General features: G+C 47.4%; 1 protein-coding gene across 3 annotated transcripts in view; it reads left to right on the top strand.

Annotated features, from left to right (window-relative positions):
• The first annotated feature begins 8,242 nt into the window (after window positions 1–8,242).
• Window positions 8,243–20,110, top strand: part of LOC117005090 (zinc finger protein 131-like) — a 50,318-nt gene continuing 38,450 nt past the window's right edge. For 2 of the 3 annotated variants that reach the window (XM_033076353.1, XM_033076352.1), the window contains exons 1-4: window positions 8,243–8,377; window positions 11,900–12,038; window positions 16,377–16,478; window positions 19,015–19,159. In XM_033076353.1, the coding sequence (XP_032932244.1) occupies window positions 11,915–12,038; window positions 16,377–16,478; window positions 19,015–19,159 (371 nt within the window). In that variant the 5' untranslated portion in view covers window positions 8,243–8,377; window positions 11,900–11,914. Of the gene's footprint in view, window positions 8,378–11,899; window positions 12,039–12,129; window positions 12,197–16,376; window positions 16,479–19,014; window positions 19,160–20,110 lie in introns of those variants that run through there. The other variant, XM_033076355.1, reaches the window with a different exon arrangement.

The raw sequence follows: 20,110 nt of genomic DNA, 5'->3' as shown, positions 1-20,110 counted from the left end.
GGTAATTCTCTTTAGAGGAAACACTCATTCCACGGCAGTTTTCTCTTAAAATTTGTCTCTTAGCTCATACAGGGAATCAACACATACCATCTCTAAAGGGAATTAAAGGAGACATCATTTTGATTGGGTGCCAAATTCAAAATAACCCTAAATGCATGAAAGCAGTCTTACACATTGCTGTAATGTTGAAGGAAAGAGTGTTGTCAACTATGTCAAAGGGAAAAACAATGTACAGTAATTTCACAATTATAAGCCGCACCTGATTATAAGCCGCACTTCCGGGTGTTGGCAATGTTTCGTTCATTGTCCATATATAAGCCGCACCGGATTATAAGACGCACTTTCGTTCACAGTGAGGATCCACGTGCAACTTTCACAAAGTTGCCAATTAGTAACAGAACACGGGATCGCGGGGTTTACTGGCTCAGCTCGGGGCCGGGCAGGCGCCGATCGGTGCGGGGTTGCCTCAGCACTGCCGTGGTTGGCCGGCAATGCTCGGCGTGGGGCTGCTGTGGGCTTACACTTCCGTGTTGGCAAATTTCTGAACTTCGTTCGTATATTGGCCGCTCTGGAGTATAAGACGCACTTCCGGGTTTGGACCAAAATTTTAGTCAAAATAGTGCGGCTTATAATCTTGAAATTACTGTACATACCTGGTCTTTCAAGCATAAGTGCTGGCATACCTTTAAAATACCCCATCCAACACTTGTAATATTTTGTGGAGGCCGATGGCCCACCGGGGACTGAAATTGCCCCCCTCCCCTGGAGAGAATGCCCTTAAGCACTCCCTCTTCATAGTGGTTATGGAAAAATTATCCCCAATATGCCCCTCTGTTATATGTTAATCTGTTTTACTCTATTGGACTCCCCCCTTTGTACCGCCCTTGGACTGTCAATTTCATACCCTATATGAACACCGCTCCCTTAGCGTCCCCGAGCTCGTTCGTCCCTGGACCCCTCTGAGGAAGAAGACCAATAAGCTTCGCCTTGGAACTTCCAAACGCGGTTCCCATCTCTTTCTCCTGCATCGGCTGAAGCGAAGCCTCACAAAAGAGCTGTTCACTTCTGCCCGGGAGTTAGGACGTGCCTGCGATTCACGGACGTCCTTTTCAGGACGCTTTACTGGAGAATATCACGGCACCTCCCCCACAGCTCCTCGCCGCAATAGCTGGCGCCCGGAACAGGGATCTCTGCTGACAGGTTCCTGGTACAGCGTCTCCCTCAGCTCCAGCTGCAGGAATTAAGTCGCCGCCGGGATAGATGGCCCCCCGAGGACGGCTTCTCGCGTTCTAGTGAGTGCAATCGGACGGGCAACCGGGACCTTCGGAAGATCATCTTTGAAGAATGGTCGACGGCCTGAAGACCCCCCTGCAGTTTTGATTTGACCTGGCGGGCTTTGGTTGGCCTGAAGAGAAAACATGAGTTTAAATTCTTGCAGTCTTTTTCCTTTCTGTTCTTCCTTTTACTGCTTGGTGGGAAATTGGAGTTTTGAGGATGGGCACGCAATATTTTATGCTTAGCTCTCCTCAACGGGATGTATATCTCCAAGTTGAGGGTACCCTTCTTATGGGAAATATTCAGTTTTCAAAAGAAGAACTTGAAGCATTTATCCTTTGGGTTTTTCAACATTTTCCCCATGCAAATCGTCACTCTGTTCTTTCGGGCTCCTTTTGGGATAATGTGGGAAGGAAGTTATACAGTACTCAGGCAAATGGGGATTTTTCTGTAGTGAAATTTTTCCCTTTATTTCATAACATTATGAAAGCTACTGGGATTTTAAAGGATGTTTCGGGTGATGTTTTAGACCCCTTGTTAAAAACTCCTCCCCCTTCCCATCCCTGCGTTCCCGAACCCTCTTCCCTGCCTGAGGGGCGATCGGCAGGTGGAAATCCTTGTGATATACAGGGCTGCTTCCGACTCCCTGACACCTACCGATCCTCTCTCTCTCCTTTCCGAGACGGCACTGGCCATGCCGTCATGGACTTTTCCTCCAACCTCCTACCTATGCCCGCTTACCCAGTTTTACCTCCTGTTGTTACCCCGCAAAATAGCGCTGGCAATGCAGCCAGCCCCGCCATTTTGCCTCTCTCGTACCCCAGTTTTCCTGCCCTTACACCCCATAATGGCTGCGTTCCCGCCTCTCTTCTGTGTTTTCCCGCGCTCGGCTTCTCCCCACCCCCTGCGTCGATGGGTGTAACCACGTCGGGACCCTCCCCCTCCATCGGGAAACCCCTCCCTGATGCGAACTCCATCCACCCCCCTCCTCCGGTTGGCACCGCCCCCATCGCCCAGTCCACCTCCGCTCCTGCTGTCGTGGGAACCGGAGGTGACCCGGGCCAGGGCGGGAAGGAAGCCACCTTGGCCTCCACTGCTGACCACTGTCCGGCAGCTTCGGTCTGCCCAAAAAAGTCTTGCCCTGCGACAAAGCGGTCTCCATCTCCAGATGAGAGTAGCGACTCCTCGGACTCGGATTCCCACCCTGAGTCCAGGGACCACTGGGCTAAGACACAAAGGGAAGTCAACCGGGAGGGGGACTGGGAACTGGCAAGCAATATCACAGCCTTCCCGGTTATTCATAGAAAGGGGAAAAGGGCATTAGCATATGCATCATGGGAGCCTCTGCCCTATGGGGAGCTCAAAGATCTTTTCAAAGCTGCTAAACAACATGGTCGGAGGTCATTCTACTTTAAAAACCTTTTAGAAGCTACCTTCTCTGCCCATGTTCTGGTCCCCCATGACATCAAAAATATTATACACTGCCTCCTTACCCCAGCTGAATGCATGCTGTGGGAAAGACGTTGGAAAAAACACCTTATAGCATTATCTGTTGCCTACTTTAAAGACACAAACAGGCAAAATTTTACAATAGAACAATTGGCAGGAGAAGGTAACTTCCAAAAACCCACTGACCAAGCCCAGCTTTTACCAGAAGCTACATTACAAGACATTGCTAATGCAGCAAAAACAACTTTGCTCCTCACCCCAAACAATTCCATCTCAACACAAAATTTTGCAAACATCAAGCAAGGGGTAAAAGAGACATTTATAGAATTTGTGGACAGACTGAAGCTTGCACTCAAAAAACAAATCGAAAGTACTGAGGGACGCAAAGGGGTGTTAAATAAAATTGCCATGGCAAATGCCAATCAAGAGTGCAGGGCAATTTTGAGGTCATTACCCCTAGACTCTGAGCCCACTATCGAACTAATGGTTGAAGCCCGCACAAGGCACACCTCCACTGAAAACACAGTGGCACAAGCTGTTGCCAAGGGCATTGCAGATGGGGTATCAGGAGCCTTCGCAGTGGTTGCTGCAAAAGACAATCAGTGATGTTTTTGCTGCAGGGAACTTGGTCATTTTCTAAAGGACTGTCCAGAAAGGGACTCAATAACAGATCGTCGCTACCGGAACCCATGGCATCAACAGCAATCATCTCACCAGCCGCGTCTGGGAAACTTCCAGCAGAGTGCGGAACGGCCTCGGGCGACAACATCAAATCGGAAGCCATCTCGCTCAGCCCTACCCACCATCCAGGAACAACCAGGGAATCGACCACCACCCTTGTCAGTCTCAGAGATTCCAGCCCAGACCCAGCAGACCTCCTGTACAGAGCGATTCAGATGGGGACCCGACGCCAGCTGGTAAGCGCACTGATCATCCATTTTGTTGATGAGTGTGTCTTTAGAATCCCGACTGGAAAGTATGGGCCACCAGATGGTCCTCGAGACATTTTAATCATTGGGGACACTGTCAATGCACCAGATAATTTTCACATCTTCCCAGAGGTGCAAACTGTAGGCCTCGACGACGAGATCCTGGTCTCTCTTTGCTGCACAGACACACCATTTCAGCTGTACTAGGGAACCCCTATCGCCCAGGCCTTTCTCCTACCCAAGAACTATTTGGAACAGGTTCCTCTCAATCCAACCATCATGTGGACACAAATTGTGGGTTCAAGCAAACCAATAGTTGAATGCACCATACTTTGCAGAGGAGAAAAGATTCTCCGCCCAGGACTGATGGACACCGGAGCAGATGTTACCATCATTGCTCGCTCTGAATGGCCTTCACACTGGGAGCTGCAACTGGTTGCGGGAAGGATTTTAGGAATAGGAGGGGTTGCCATTACAATGAGAAGCAAGCACAATATTATAGTGGCGGATCCAGAGGGAAAAATAGCTACCATCAGACCGTATATAGTAAGAGCACCTATCACTCTTTGGGGCAGAGACCTTTTATCCCAATGGGGGGCTTCCATCCGTATTTCCAATAAGGATTTTTAGTCGGGGCCACTGCGCAGCGCGCAACACCTACTATCACCCGACTCACCTGGAAACAAGATCATCCAGTGTGGGTTGAGCTGTGGTCCCTTTCTAAGGAAAAATTGTGCGCCTTGGAAGCCCTCGTAGAGGAGCAGCTTTCCAAGGGTCATATAACGGAAACTAATAGCCCTTGGAACTCTCCTGTCTTTGTCCTCAGAAAACCTGGCAAAGACAGGTGGAGTCTCCTCCACGACCTCAGAAAAATCAATGAGGCCAATGAAGATATGGGTTCACTGCAACCTGGTATGCCCTCTCCCTCCATGCTACCACGAGATTGGAAGCTTGCCATTAATTGATATCAAAGACTGCTTCTTCAACATCCCCCTCCATCCTCAAGACGCACCCAAGTTTGCATTTTCAGTTCCTTCCCTCAATAGACAAGCCCCTTTGAAATGTTACCACTAGCTTGTCTTACCACAAGGCATGAAAAACTCTCCAACCATATGCCAATGGTACGTTGCCCGCATTTTGTCACCTGTAAGGAACCTGTTCCCAGAAGCAATCATTCTCCATTATATGGATGACATCCTTGTTTGCGCACCTGAACAGACCTACCTTGACATCACACTAAAAAAGACTATTCAGGTCATCGAATCGGTGGGCTTTGAAATCAGCAAAGAAAAAGTCCAATTTGTAAGCCTGTGCACCTACCTTGGACTACGAATTCGAGAACGCACCATGGCACCCCAGCAGTTAGCCATCCGAGATGACCCGAAGACCCTGCGAGACCTCCACCAACTCTGTGGGTCCATCAATTGGGTATGCCCCCTGCTGGGAATCACCACAGAAGACCTTGCTTCATTGTTCAACCTCCTCCGTGGCAATGAAGACCTGGACTCACCAGGCTCGCTCACCTCCAAAGCCCAGGAGTCCATCAAAAAGGTCCAAGAAGCCTTGTCATCGCGCCAAGCCCACCGGTACGAACCAAGACTTCCCTTCCAGTTTGCCGTTCTAGGTAAGGCCCCCTGGTTTCATGGACTCATTTTTCAGTGGGATACCGAATCCAAAGATCTTTTAATCATCATAGAATGGGTATTCCCACATCACAAGCCAACCAAAACTATAACTACACCCCAGGAACTAATGGCAAATTTAATAAAAAAGGCTAGAGCTCGTCTCTGTTCTCTTGCAGGTTGTGAATTCACACGCATTATCCTACCATTGGCCACCATTGGCCACCACTGGGGATTTGGAGCATTTGCTTCAATTCAACGAGAGCCTCCAGTTCGCCTTAGATAGCTACCCAGGCCAAATTTCCATACATCTGCCTGCTCATAAATTGTTTAAATCAGTCTTTAATTTGGTCCCAAAATTAATACAAAGTAAAACACCTCTCAAGGCCCTAACCATTTTTGCTGATGGCTCTGGGTCTTCTCACAAGTCAGTAATGACTTGGAAAGATCCCAAGGCTCAGAAGTGGGAGTCTGACGTCCAGGTGGTCGAAGGGTCACCACAAATTGCTGAATTGGCAGCCATCGTTAGAGCCTTTGAGAGATTCAAACAACTCATAAATGTGGTCATGGATTCGGCCTATGTTGTTGGTGTAGCTATGAGAGCTGAACATTCTCTTTTAAAGGAGGTTTCCAATCCAAATTTATATAAGCTGCTTTCTAAGTTAATTTATCTCATCTCCCACAGAAAGCAGCCCTACCACATAATGCATGTGAGGTCACATACTGACCTCCCAGGAGCCATTGTCGATGGGAACAGGAGAGCGGACGCCCTAGCCATGTTTACAGAAACTGCAAACTTACCGGACACTTTTGCCCAAGCAAAGATGTCCCATGCATTTTTCCATCAAAATGCCCCTGCTTTAATGAGAATGTTCCATCTTACAAGAGAGCAAGCTAGAGCCATTGTAGCTACCTGTCCCAATTGCCAATCCTACCAGCTGCCTTCCTTAGGATCTGGGGTCAACCCCCGTGGTTTAAATAGTTGCCAGTTATGGCAAACTGACGTGACCCACTTCCCAGCGTTTGGGAGAACAAAATACATCCATGTGTCAGTAGACACTTTCTCAGGCGCAGTGTTTGCTTCCGCCCACGTGGGAGAAGATGTTGCTCACACCATCAAGCACTTTCTCCTGGCGTTCGCTACCTTAGGAGTCCCAAATGAAATAAAAACAGATAATGGGCCTGCTTACTCTTCCCGCAAATTAAGGGACTTTTTTAACCAATGGGGAGTTAAGCACACCACAGGCATTCCACATAATCCCACAGGGCAATCAATTGTTGAAAGGACCCATGGAACTATCAAGCGGGTCCTCGACCAACAGCGGGGAGGGACAGAGACCATGTCCCAATTGAGAGACTCTGTAAGGCTCTGTATGTAATAAATTTCCTAAATTGTTCCTCCACTGAGCCCACTCCCCCATACTCTGGCACTTCTCAAATTTGGCTCGAGCTAAGCTTGAAGAGAAGCCACCAGTGCTGATCAAGGACCCTGAAACCCAACAAATATTGGGACCTTTCCCACTGATTACCTGGGGAAGAGGGTATGCCTGTGTGTCAGCTCCATCTGGCCCGAGATGGCTCCCAGGAAAATGTATAATACCCTATTTAAGACCAGCAATCACCGCAACCGACAACATTAATAAAGTCTCTCCTAAGTCTAACACTACAGGATCTCAGTAGCAGAAACAAAACTCCTGGACGCGAAGACGCCGCCAAATGCTGAGCCAGAAATAGCCAAATCGTCCTGTCACCAGGTCACAAACAAAAATCAAAGAGCCAAATTGGCACAAAGAATATGAGAAACCTCGAGCTAGGCATTTCCTAGCTACTGTTGCTACCTCATCCCCCAATAATCCTTACCAAACCCCACTTACCTTCCTGTCCCTCCTACCCCAAACCTTCCCATGTCCCTAATTCCCTTCCCCTCAACTACTTCACCAGAAAAAATACTCCTTCCTGTCAAATAACAATTTTGTTTATATTCCCTAGCCCAAACCCCATCCATAGCCAAGATGAAGGTCGCCCACCTCACTGTTATCCTTGCAATTAACAAGTCAAAGACATCCAAAATGAAGAAACAATCACCGATGGCTTTAATGACCTCCTTGGACAATGGGGACTTAAATGGTGGGGACTATCCCTGGTTAAAAGTGTTTTATGGATTTTCGTTATCATCCTTGTGTTATTCATGCTTTCCTGTTTTATGGGCTGTATCAAAAGGGCAGTTGGGGAAGCCTTCTTAATAAAGAAAGGGGACTTGTGGAGGCCGATGGCCCACTGGGGACTGAAATTGCCCCCCTCCCCTGGAGAGAATGCCCTTAAGCACTCCCTCTTCATAGTGGTTATGGAAAAATTATCCCCAATATGCCCCTCTGTTATATGGTAATCTGTTGTACTCTATTGGACTCCCCCCTTTGTACCACTCCTAGACCGTCAGTTTCATACCCTATATGAACCCTCTATATACTTAAATTAAATGATGAATTAAATTGCATTTTTCTTTCATGTTCAGAAAGCATCCGTGTTCCTCCCAGGGGTGGAACAGTCAAAGCCCCTTCCACAGCCAACCGTCCTGCTAGGCGCAATGGCCACCCGCCGGCGCTAGGACTCCCACCACAGCTCAGGACCGGTACTGCGCGAAATAACCGTCGGAGCCGCTAGTTCCCGCAGCTACCCCATCCCGCATGGGCAATACCTGCTCCCCTGCGGAGAGAGCTAGCGGCACGGAGACGGACCAATCCTAGGGGAAGTAGCCCTCCTACCCCCGCCCCTCGCCTTTCCCAGGCCCAACCCGGCCTGCTGCGGCGCCTCATGGCATCGTCACCCACCTCCAACGGCCACTCCCCACTCGCAGCCATACGGTGCTGACACACGCACAAATCCCAGACTACAACTCTCAGAATGCTCCAAGCAGTGGAACCACACCCCTCGCTACCTGTGCACCCTGTCGTGTGAAAGGTGACTCTAACCGTCACTTCCGCACGCTGTGCAGGCTGGGAATGCGAGTAGCGATTGGCCGGCGCCTGCCCTCCTTTTCAACGTGCAGGGGAGCAGGAAGCGGTAACGGCAGAGCGAGCGCGGCAGAGTGAGGGGCTCCTCACGGTGAGTTACCCAGCAGAACTGCCTCCAGAATGTGACCCGGCCGGGAATTGAAAAAGAATCGATTTAATGCGCCCTTTGATGACGTAATAACGACTAATGAGGTGGCGGTATGCTAAACGCATGGTTCGGGCCGGCACTAGTTAGGTCCCTTCCTCAGGGGCGCCCTTGTGGGATACTTGCGCCTGCCGGCGGTTGCGCACACCTCTCTCGGAATGCCTGTGCCCGTGTCCAGCAGGCACTTAGCACCGATTAGGCCTTCTGCCCCTTCTGAGACTCGGCGGACGCACATTTGCTTCTCTGCCTGAGGCGGGCTCTGCTGCCGCCTTACGATTGGCGGGGTTCGCGCAGTCTACTGTCAGCGCCCGCCAGTGGGGCTGCGGCTGTCTGCGGGGCTATGAGGGGCTTTGACAGGGCTGGACCTCGACCTCGCTTTCGAGAGCTCCGCACAGACTCGAGCCGGCGGGAACTACAAGGGGTTTTGGCGACGGGTCGCAGTTCCGTCCTCAGCTGCTATGGACAACGTGAGGCCTCTCCTGCCCCTTGGAAGTGCAACACCCCAATGTATGCCCTGCCCTGCTTGTCAGGGCGTGGGTACCTTGGTCGCCTCTGTCTTAGCGATAGCGAGCGAGGCCTTATATGTGATTGAGAGGGAACTGAGGGGCTGGCTCGTGTCTTTGCTCTGTGGTTGCTATCTTTGAAGAAAAATAAATAGAAAAACGCACAAGAAATTCTCATGTCTGTGTTATTTTGAAGCAACTACTGCTGTTACCAAACACCCCTCATTCTCCTTTCCTGATGTGGCTACAGTGAGATGGCAGGGGTTTGACCAGTGCTCAGTGCTGTTCTGTGTTGAGTACTTTGCCTGCCTGCATTCGTGTATGATACATATAGTCAAAGAAAACAAATATATTGTGCCTGAAGTAAGAGGAGTTCCTATTGAAGTCCAGGGGTGTGGAAATAATAAGATGGCTTTATTGAGGTAGATTTATAATAAAAAAATTGCTAATTGTGTACATATTGTGCGATGCATCTAGTGTCAGAAGTTAAAAAGGTTAAGTTAGTAGTCAACTTGGTCTACTGAAAAATCCAGTTAAATAACTGAATTAATCCAGTTTTCATCACTCCTAAATGAGCCTGCATATAAGTGTCAACTTGGATCACTTCTGTCTGCCTTCCTTGGCAGCTTGGTTTTTCTCTGAGGACTGCATTTCACTTCTTGCTCCAAAGTAGTCATGCTTTCATTGAACATATGCTGTTCTATTGGGCTTTCTTCTGCAATACCACTGAATTTGAAATGAGAAGATTCAATGAATACTGCAACTGTATTTAGATGGGTGATAAATTCACTTTCTTTTTACTAGTCTTGTGTTAATTCAGGACAATAAATTATCTATCATAAGTTAGTTTTTTATTTGTGATTTTTAATGTTCTGAGAGACTGAAATTTTTAAAATTTCTTGGATTGGGGGGCTTGCACTGTTATTTTGAGGGTCTAAGATCTCCCTATAAACACAATTTGGAAGTAAATTCTGGGTAGGTGGAAATGAGATTTGAGGTTGAAATTTAGTTTGGTTTAACTTTTAGGGAATTACACTTTTAACTGCACGTCATCTATTAATGTACAATATGTCAAAAGTTGGCAAGAAAAATTAACAGTGAAGTAAATGGCTGACAACTTTCTACATTAAACTTTATGGAATGATGGATGGAAGAAAGATGCTGATCATCTGTCTTAGACCCATCATTACAGATGAGGTGAAGGCAGCAGCATTCTTTTCCTTCAACCTCACTTTCTCTCTTGCCCTCACAAGATCCTAATATGTATTTCAGCATCTGCTTGGCAAAGCAGTGATAGCAGATAGAACTAGACTTCCATAAGCAGTTGATTCTACTCTTTTCCATCTCTTGGCAAAATGATTTCTCCGTGAGACAGTTTTTCTGAAATGCAAGAAAGAGTGTGTTTTGTGGTAAAAATAGGAATTCCAAAATTTATTTTACCTGATGTCTGTAAGTTATAAGACAATAACTTTGCTTTTATCATAACCAGGTAAATCTTCTTCAGTATGTGTTTGTTGGAAGCAAGGTAGAATTTACACATCGACTCAGGTGTTTTAGCAAGCATGGTGGCATCAGCTCAGGACTTTTCAATTCCAACCACATACAAAAAATCTGCACAAGTTAGGGAACACTTGCTATCTAGTTCCTTCTAGCACTCTAAAGAAAATTGCTTCTTAGCCACACCTTAATTTTCCATCTCTGTATTCAATGTTTGGTTTGATACTAACAGCTCTCCTAACTTTCTTCCTTTTGTCCATACTAAGTACAAAAAGAAAAGAATTTGACATACCCTTCACCATAAAAGTAATTCAGGCCTAATGACCATCTTCTCTCAGAAACCATATGTTCTTCAAAGTGAGTTAGACTATGACAAGAAACAAAGCTTTTGCATTAATGTGACTGTGAAATGTCTTTGCTTTTTCTGTAGCATTCTCAGTGAGCCATGTGAATGTGGAAGTTGAGGATGAGTGCTGCTGCACAGATCTGAAGTAATTTTGCCCAGAATTAATTTGTAAAGTGCTTTCATTGAAGTATTTGAACTCTCTCCAAAGATTTTTTTGCATCAGCAGCACACCCTCTGTGTCTCATCCACAGGCAGACTTCTGCTAAACTTTTTCAAGTTTGAGGATCTCTGCAACTCCCACCTCCAACTGTTTGTTGTATAAGTAAGGGAGGAAGAGCCATGAGATTACAAGCCTATACGTCTCTTAAAAGTTGGCAAAGAATATTTCACCTTGTAGGGGGACAAATGTAAGAAGCCTGGGTGAATAAGAAGCTCTTTGCTCCTGGGTGTGACAACATGTTAAATCCCTGGCAACTCCTGTGTACCCAGAAACTGAAAAGTGCTGTTGTATTACATGCTTATTTAAAGGAAGTGAGCATCTTGTGTTTACTAGATACAAAATGTGACTTAAGTATGAAAAATTTTAGAACCATTCTTTCACAAACAGGATTGGTAGAATTGCAAGAACTAACTATAAAGATTCTGATATGTTGCCAAGATGGAGAGTATTTAGCTGTGGACATGTTACACCCCTGCAGTGTTTGCTTTGAGGGAGGTGGGTCCTTGCTGAATTTGTAGAATAAAGAAATACATTTACCAACTTTGACTGTTTCTTCATGCTGTCTCGGTTTGAGACAAGTTAGGGGGAAACATTCTGAAATTGTCTCCTCTGAAGAAGGCAGGTCTTGGCACTCCCTCCCCCCACTGAAAGGAATTTCTTGGAGGAAAGTGGAAAAAACTGTTTATAAACTGCATATAAATAAGGCCATACTTCATTAACCTTCATGTTTCCTACCTGACAGCTAAAATCATGTAAATCTGTTACCAAGACAGTTTGATGTTTCCATTGGTTGTATAGTCTCTGAAAAGTGCTAGTTAGTTCCTGTCTGTATAATAAGCTGACTCTGCACAGTACTTTTTAAGTGGCACACTATTCTTACTGTCCTACCACATCTTTTGCAGACTAATCCTTTTGCCATGGAAGCCAAAGAAATTATGGAATGTATCCAGGAATTCCCTGAACACTATAAAGTTATTTTGGATAGACTGAACGAACAACGTGAGCAGGACCAGTTTACAGATATTACGCTGATTGTTGATGGTATGTATACACCTGAGAACCAGTTGGTACTCAGAGAATTCTGAAAGCTGCGCTGAGAAGCTGTTGAGTTTGTCACAGGTCAACTGTCAAACTGATCCTTAAAAGGATAGCAAGAATTCACTTTAATGAAAAGACCTATAGAGCCTGGATTAGAAAAAGTAAGCAAATGAAGAAAAAAATTATTCTTTGGAATCACTGTAGTTTCACTGACAACACTTGCACAAAACTTCTCCTGAATGTTTGTTCCTGCTCTAGTATTACCAAATCCACATGTTGAGCTCAAAACTGTTTTCTTGTGCAACTGTGTAGTTCTAATACATGTTCGTTCTCTTACCTCTGTCCCACGGAGCCTTCTGGATGTTCATGGCTGCACCAGGGAGAAGGCAACACTGTGATGGGAATACAGTAATTTCACGATTATAAACCGCACTGAGTATAAGCTGCACTTCTGGGTTTCAGCAACTTTTTGTTTTTTTGTCCATATATAAGCCGCACCTGATTATAAGCCGCATGTTACAATACAGAGTGTGATAAAAGGTATCTGTTCTATCACCATCTGTTGAGGATGGGGACAGTGATCCTTATCTCAATGGCAGATAATCTGCTAATGGGCCATCCATTGAAACCAGACGGGGCATTGTTCTTTATCTTTTCACAACCCATCCTTCCTCCAGCGAGTCATTGTCTGCTAATGGCCCATTGAGTCCCACTGTGTGACTGATAAAATTACTGCATCCCATTGAAAGTTGCTCCAGCCAGGGGGAAGAGCCCAACATTTCTTACCAAGATAAAAACAGAGGTTTTGGGACACTAAGGGAGCCCCTTTCTCCACTGGACTCCAGTGGAAAACCGGATTTCTCCACATCACCACTGGACCTCCAGAGGGAAACTGCACCTTCTACAAGAGCACTGCTCCAACTAAGCCACATCTGTCACTGCAGGAGGATGCAACCACCATTTAATGGGACTGCTACCAACACCCTGCCTGACATGGTGTCAAGTTGTACTCTGTCAGGGTTTGGAGTTTGTTTCTTTGTAGTACTGTATTTCTATTTTGATTTCCCTAGAAAAGAACTGTTATTCCTAAGTTCCATATTTTTGCCTGAAAGCCCCTTGATTTCCAAATTATAATAATTTGGAGAGAGGGGGTTTACATTCTCCATTTCAAAGAGAAGTTCCTGCCTTTCTCAGCAGACACCTGTCCTCCAAACTAAAACAGCAACTTCTCGTTCTTTGTCCATATATAAGCCGCACCTGATTATAAGCCGCATGTTGGGTTCGGACCAAAATTTTAGTCAAAATGGTGCGGCTTATAATCGTGAAATTACTGTACATAGTCTGGAAAACAGGAAGAACAAAGCTAAACCAAATTTGTTCTGCAGGGATCTTTGTGCTGGTAGAAATGATTATTAAATACATCCATATGTAAGAGCAGCAAAATCCAAGGAGAACTTTGTGTTGACTTTGCACGGCCTAGTTTTTGTTAGTGGAGGAGGACCACAGAAGTAACTTCTGTGAAAAACTGTTAGAAACTTCCACCATGTCTGACAGAACCAATCTCTGATGGCTCTGAAGATGGACAGATGGACATGCTGCTGACCCAATTAGAGAGGTTGGTAATGCCTTTGTGATTACATATTTGCAAAGAAAATCAAAACAGTGCACACAGTTTTTCCAGGGGTGGCGAGGCACCACAACCATCTTGGTGCAGCCTGTGGGGAGCCTTGCCCACCTGGCCTCTGCTAGATGGCTACCTGGTAGCTAGCTGTGCCATGGGCAGAAGGGCAGGTGTGGCGGCAGTCCCTTCTTTCTCGCACCCTGCATGGAGAGTCATTAGATAGCACCAACGCTGTGGCGACTGCCACTGCCCGTGGTGGCAACAGGACCACCTGGTCGCAAACATGGTGAACAATTTTGCAGTGCGGAACCTAAATGAGATCGACCTTTTGGCACTGGGGGATCCTGCAGGAATCTTTGAGTTGGTGGAACTTTTTGGGAATGGTATTTAAGGACAGCAGTTTTTCTTCTAGTCAGAGAAGAGGAAGAAGTGAGAACATGTGAGGGAAAACAACATGGCAGCACCAAGGTCAGTGGAAAAAGAGAAGGAGGAGGTGCTCCAGGTGCAGGAGCCGAGATTCCTTTGCAGGCCATGATGAGGACTATGGTAAACTGTCCCCCTGCAACCCATGAAGTCCATGGGGGATGCAGAGATCCACTCACCGGCCATGAAAGAAGTACTCACGCTGGAGCAGTTGGATGTTGGAGAAAGCTGTGTTCTAGTGGGAGACCTGAATAGAGAGAGAGGGTCCGTGCTTCCAGAGATAGAGAGGATTTTTACTTCCAAACTAGAACAGACTATCCTTAGAGGACTGAACCCCATGGATGAGTGACCCACACTGCAGCAGTTTTGGGACGCTGTTTGCCTGTGACAGGACCTCAGATTGCAGCAATTTTGGCAGGACTGCTGCTTGTGAGATTGGAGCTATGCTGGAGAAGTTCACAGAGAACTATCTCCGGTGGGAGGGATGCTGCAGTATAGCAGAGGAAAGACTTCTCTCCCTGAGCGAGCAGAAAAATATCTTGGGTGATGAACTGACCAAAACCCCACATCCTGTCTCCCTGCATTGTTGGTGGGAAAAAGGGAGGGACTGGGAGGGAGAAAAGGTTTTTCAAAGTCTTTTTTTGCTTCTCATTATCCTCTGACTCTCTTAATTATAAATTTACCTTATACCTTTAAATTTGAACCTGTTTTGCCCTTGGAATGATTTCTCCCAATCCTCATCTGTCGTGGTTTGACACTGGTCCAATGCCAGGCACCCACGAAAGCTGCTCACTCACCCTCCCCTGCCAGGGCTGAGCAGAGGAGAGAAAAAAAATTAACAAAGGGTTCATGAGTTGAGATAAGAACCAGGAGAAAAACACTTCAAGGGCAAAACAGACTCAGCCAAGAGATACAAAGTGAATTTATTACTAACAGAATCAGAGGAGGATAATGAGAAGTAAAATAAGCCCCTAAAACACATTTTTCCCTCCAGCCCCTTCCTCCTTCCCACTGACAATGCAGGGAGACAGGCCATGGGGGTTTTTGGGTCAGTTCATCACAGACACTTTCTCCCACTGCTCCAGGAGAGGAGTCCTTCCCCTGTGAGACCATGGGGTCCCTCCCATGAGAGACAGTTCTCCATTAACTTCTTCAGCGTGGGTCCACTCTCACAATCAGCAGTCTTACCACAACTGCTGCAATGTGTATTGCCCCCATGGGCAAACAGTCCTCCCAAAATTGCTGCGACATGGGCCACTCTTTCTGCAGGGTGCAGTCCTCCAAGGGCAGGCTGCTCCAGCCTGGAAACAAGGGCCCTCTCTCTCCACCAGGTCTTCCTCTGGATCACAGTCTCCTCCAGACATCCACCTACTCTGGTGTGAACACCTCTCCCACGGGCTGTGGGTGGATCTCTGCATCCCCCATGGACCCATGGACTGCAGGGGGACAACCTGCTTCACCATGGTCCTCACCCCAGCCTGCAGAGGAATCTCGGCTCTGGAGCCTGGAGCATCTCCTCCCCCTTCTTCTCCACTGACCTTGGTGTCACCATGTTGTTTTCCCTCATATTCTCACCTCCTCCTCTTCTCTGACTAGAAGAAAAACTGTGTGACTTTGCTTTGATTTTCTTCTTAAATATGCCATCACGGAGGTGTTACCAACCTCTCTCATTGGCCCAGTTTTGACCACCAGCATGTCCATCTTCAGAACTATCAGGGATTGGCTGTGCTGGACATGGTGGAAGCTTCCAGCAGCTTCCCACAGGAGCCACCTCTGTGGCCCCCTTGCTACCAAAACCTAGACCATGCAAAACCAATACATCATCTCAACTTATGAGCCCTTCGTTAATTTTTTTCCCTCTCCTCTGACCAACTGAGAGCAAGAGAAGATGAGTAAACAGCTTTTGTGAGTGCCTGGTGTTTGGCCAGTGTCAAAGCACAACAAGCTTGGATAAAATCTGCAAGCTGAGCCCAAGACACACAGGAAAAAATTTGAACAGGAATTTCCCATGACTTAAATATTTGAAAAGAGAAACTCTTTTATGAGTCCTTCAGCTGATTGGATTGCAGAGCTTCAACAAGGTCACTGATGTCAGCCAGGATGTGCATAAGATGGGACAGGCTAGCTGCAGTGGTATCCCATGTTACAAGAAGACATGCTAAATGACTATGTGCTACTGGAATAGATTTGTAGACTGGGTGATTCTGCAGTTGTCCTCTTCTCTGCGTCTGCACTTATTCTGCACCATGAGTAAAGAAAGTGTTATCCTAAACCAAATTTTTTGTCTTTTTTTGTAGGTCACCATTTCAAAGCTCATAAGGCTGTTCTTGCTGCCTGTAGCCAGTTCTTCTACAAATTCTTCCAAGATTTCACTCAGGAGCCCTTGGTGGAGATTGAAGGTAGTCTGATTCATGCAAATTAAAACCTTCGGAGTTGTGTGCCCATACTCAAAATGAATGTAGTATCCCTGGTTTGGGCTTAAATTCATGCTTGGTCATATTGATTACAGTAATTTCACGAATACAAACCGCAGCAATTTGACCAAAATTTTGGTGGAAACCCAGAAGTGCGGCTAATACTCGGGTGCGGCTAATATATGAACAATATTCTAAAAGCTGCCAACATGGAAGTGAGAGCCCGCGGCAGCCCCAAACCAAGCTGGAGCCTGGCCGGCCCCGGCAGAGGTGGGAAAACCTGGCAGAGGCGGGGCCAGCGGTGCGGGGGGCGGGTGGCAGAGCCCGGGCCAGCAGGGTGGCGGAGCCCAGCAGAACCGGGGCTAGCAGTGCAGGGGAGCCCAGCTGCGCAGGGGAGGATGGCAGAAGCAGGAAGCCCGGCGGCGGGGGGAAGCCCAGCAGAAGCGGGACTAGCAGTCCACTGGAGCCCAGGAGAACCGGGGCCAGCAGCGTGGGGGAATCCGGTGGTGCGGGGGCCTGCAGTTCCGGCCAGGGTGAGCAAACGCGGCAACGGCGGTGCAGACGGGAGGGGGGCGGGCAGTGAGCCCGGCGGCGGCAGCAGCACCGTCCGCAGGGCGAGCAAACGTGGCAGCGGCGGTGCAGACGGGAGGTGGGGGAACAACGAGCCCGGCGGCAGTGGCAGCACCGCCCGGCCGGCCCCGAGCGGCCCCGCTGAGCCGTAGCGCCGAGCTGGGCCACCTGGCCCCGTCGGCAACCATGAGCGGGCCGAACCTGCCTGGCCCCGCCCCGAGCCAGTAAACCCCCCTATGCCGCGATCCTGTTACTAATTGGCAAATTTGTGAAAGCTGCACACGGATTCTCGCTACGAACGAAAGTGCGGCTAATATTCGGGGTGCAGCTTATTTATTGACAAAGACAGCAACATTGTCGAGGCACCGGAAGTGCGGCTTATACTCCGTGCGGCTTGTATTCGTGAAACTACTGTAGCTTTCTAGATATCAGCTCTTGAGTTGTGAGGTAATGTTGTGGTTTAACCCTGACTGGCAACTAAGCACCACAGAGCCAGACTGGCTCATTTTCCACCAGTGGGATGGGGGGGATAATCAGAAGTGTAAAAGTGAGAAAGGAAATCATGGGTTGAGATAAAACCAGTTTAATTATTAAAAAGAAATAGTAATTTTCTAAAAATTGTAAGTAAAAGAGAAAAGAAAGAGGAAAAAAACCAAGGAAGAAAAGTGATGCAAATTAAAACAGTTGCTTGCCACCAATTGACCAATGCCCAGCCAATCCTCTAGCAGTGGCCCCTCCGTCTGCCTCCCACACATACTTTATATACTGAACATGATGTCACATGGTCTAGAATATTCCTTTGGTCAGTTGGAGTCACCTGTCCTGGCTGTGTCCTACCAATTGCCCACACACCCCCAGCCCACTCACTGTCAGGTCAGTGTGAGAAGCAGAAAAGGCCTTGGCTCTGTGTATGCACTGCTCAGCAGTAACTCAAACATCAGTGTGTTATCAACACTGTTTCAGCACAGGAACGACATCAACCTCTTGGAGCAAGTCCAGAGGAGGCCACCAAGATTACCAGAGGGCTGGAGCACCTCTGCTATGAGGAAAGGCTAGGAGAATTGGGATTGTTCAGTCTGGAGAAGAGAAGCTTCAGGATGACCTAATTGGGGCCTTCCAGTACCTGAAAGGAGTCTACGGGAAAGATGGAGAGAGACTATTTACAAAGGTCTGGAGTGACAAGACAAGGAGGAATGGCTTCACGCTGACAGACAGTAGGTTTAGATTAGATATTAGGAAAAAAATCTTTACTGTGAGGGTAATGAGACCCTGCACATGTTGCCCAGAGAAGTTGTGTATTTTTCATCCCTGGAAGTGTTCAAGCTCAGGTTGGATGGGGCTTGGAACAACCTGATCTAGTGGAAGGTGTTCCTGCCCATGACGGAGGGTTGAAACTAGATGATCTTTAAGGTGCCTTCCAACCCAAACCATTCTATGATTGAGCACAGATCCAAAACATAGCCCCATGCTAGCTACTATGAAGAAATTTAAATCTGTTCCAACCAAAACTAGTACAGATAGCTACTGCCACTGGAAAAAACTTCCCCTGAAGAAAAATTAAAGATAAAAAGATAGCTTTGCTGGGATGCAAGAACAGGATAGATGTGGAGCAATACCTTTCTGATAGGTAAGAAAAAATTTCCTGGAGCAATGCAGCTTCTAATAACTTGCTGCTCAGAGATCTCTTGAGAAAGAGATATATTTTTATGTTTAAATTTGAACTTTTTTATTTTATACAAGTAGCTTTTTGTCCTTCTTATCCTTCTTTTTATCTTTGTCATAGAATGACTGTAGTTGTTCCACATTCACCTATTTCTATAGTAGACTTTTTATTCCAATGTGGGCCTTTGAAGCGAGGCATCTTGAAATTGGCTATTGGAGTACTGGGAGCAGGCAAGTGTGAAAGACTGAGGAATTGTTAAAAGAGGCTGTTTTTCCTGCTTGTAAACAGGTGTAAGTAACATGGCATTTCGTCACCTAATTGAGTTCACCTATACAGCAAAACTAATGGTCCAAGGTGAGGAAGAAGCAAATGATGTTTGGAAAGCAGCTGAGTATCTACAGATGTTAGAAGCTATCAAAGCACTTGAAATCAGGTAAATACATACGCCTCTTTTTCTTCCCAACACTGAAATGCAGAGTCTTAAGAATCCTTATATGAGAGCTGCCAGTATTTTGCAGTGCTCTTCTTTATGCTGAAACCTCCTAAACTCATGTGGTATCGTATACTCTTTTACTATAAGATATGGGTCAGAATTACAATAATTTCACGACTATAAGGCGCACCCTTTTGACTAAAAGTTTGGACCGAACCCGGAAGTGCGCCTTAAAGTCTGGATGCGCCTTATATATGGACAAAGTTCGGAAATTTGCCAACCCGAAAGTGCGAGCTGCGAGCTGAACTGGGACCCGTGGGACCTGCGGCCACGTGGGGGGAACTGGGAACCGCGGGAGCCGTGGCCGCCGGGCGGGGGAAACCGGGAACCGGCACGGCTGACGGCTGGGGGGGAAGCTGCGCAACCACCAACCGAGGAGAAGCGGGGAGAAGCGGCACGACCACCAGCCGGGGAGAAGCAGCACGGCCGCTGGCCGAGGAGAAGTGGGTAGAAGCGGCCTGGCCACCGGCCGGGGGAACACCAGGACGCAGCGCGGCCGTGTGGTGGGAGCCACAAGCCGCGAGCCGTGAGCTGTGCCAGCCGGTGCCAGGGGCGGGCGGGAGTGCTGGGGCCCGCTGCATGGGGAGGGTGCCTGGGGCTGTGTTTAAAGGCTACACCGATCTTTGAAAAATGTTTGCAAATTGAGCACCTGCCAGTAATTCGTTACTTTGTTGCACGCGGCGCGGCTCCTAACTGCAGAAAAAAAAAAGTGCGCCTTATAGTCCAGTGCACCTTATATCATGTACAAAGTTGCGAACTTTGCCGACTCTCGGAGGTGCGCCTTATAATCCGGAGTGCCTTATGGTCGTGAAATTACTGTATACAAGCTAAAAAAATGAATGTCACATTCTTTGGGCTAGAACTCAGTGGCAAGTGACATGACTGGTGAAT

The sequence above is a fragment of the Catharus ustulatus genome, chromosome W, assembly GCF_009819885.2.
Source record: "Catharus ustulatus isolate bCatUst1 chromosome W, bCatUst1.pri.v2, whole genome shotgun sequence".
NCBI classification, from domain to species: domain Eukaryota; kingdom Metazoa; phylum Chordata; class Aves; order Passeriformes; family Turdidae; genus Catharus; species Catharus ustulatus.
The sequence above is the reverse complement of the archived record's forward strand: the minus strand, read 5'-3'. Positions and strand labels throughout refer to the sequence as shown.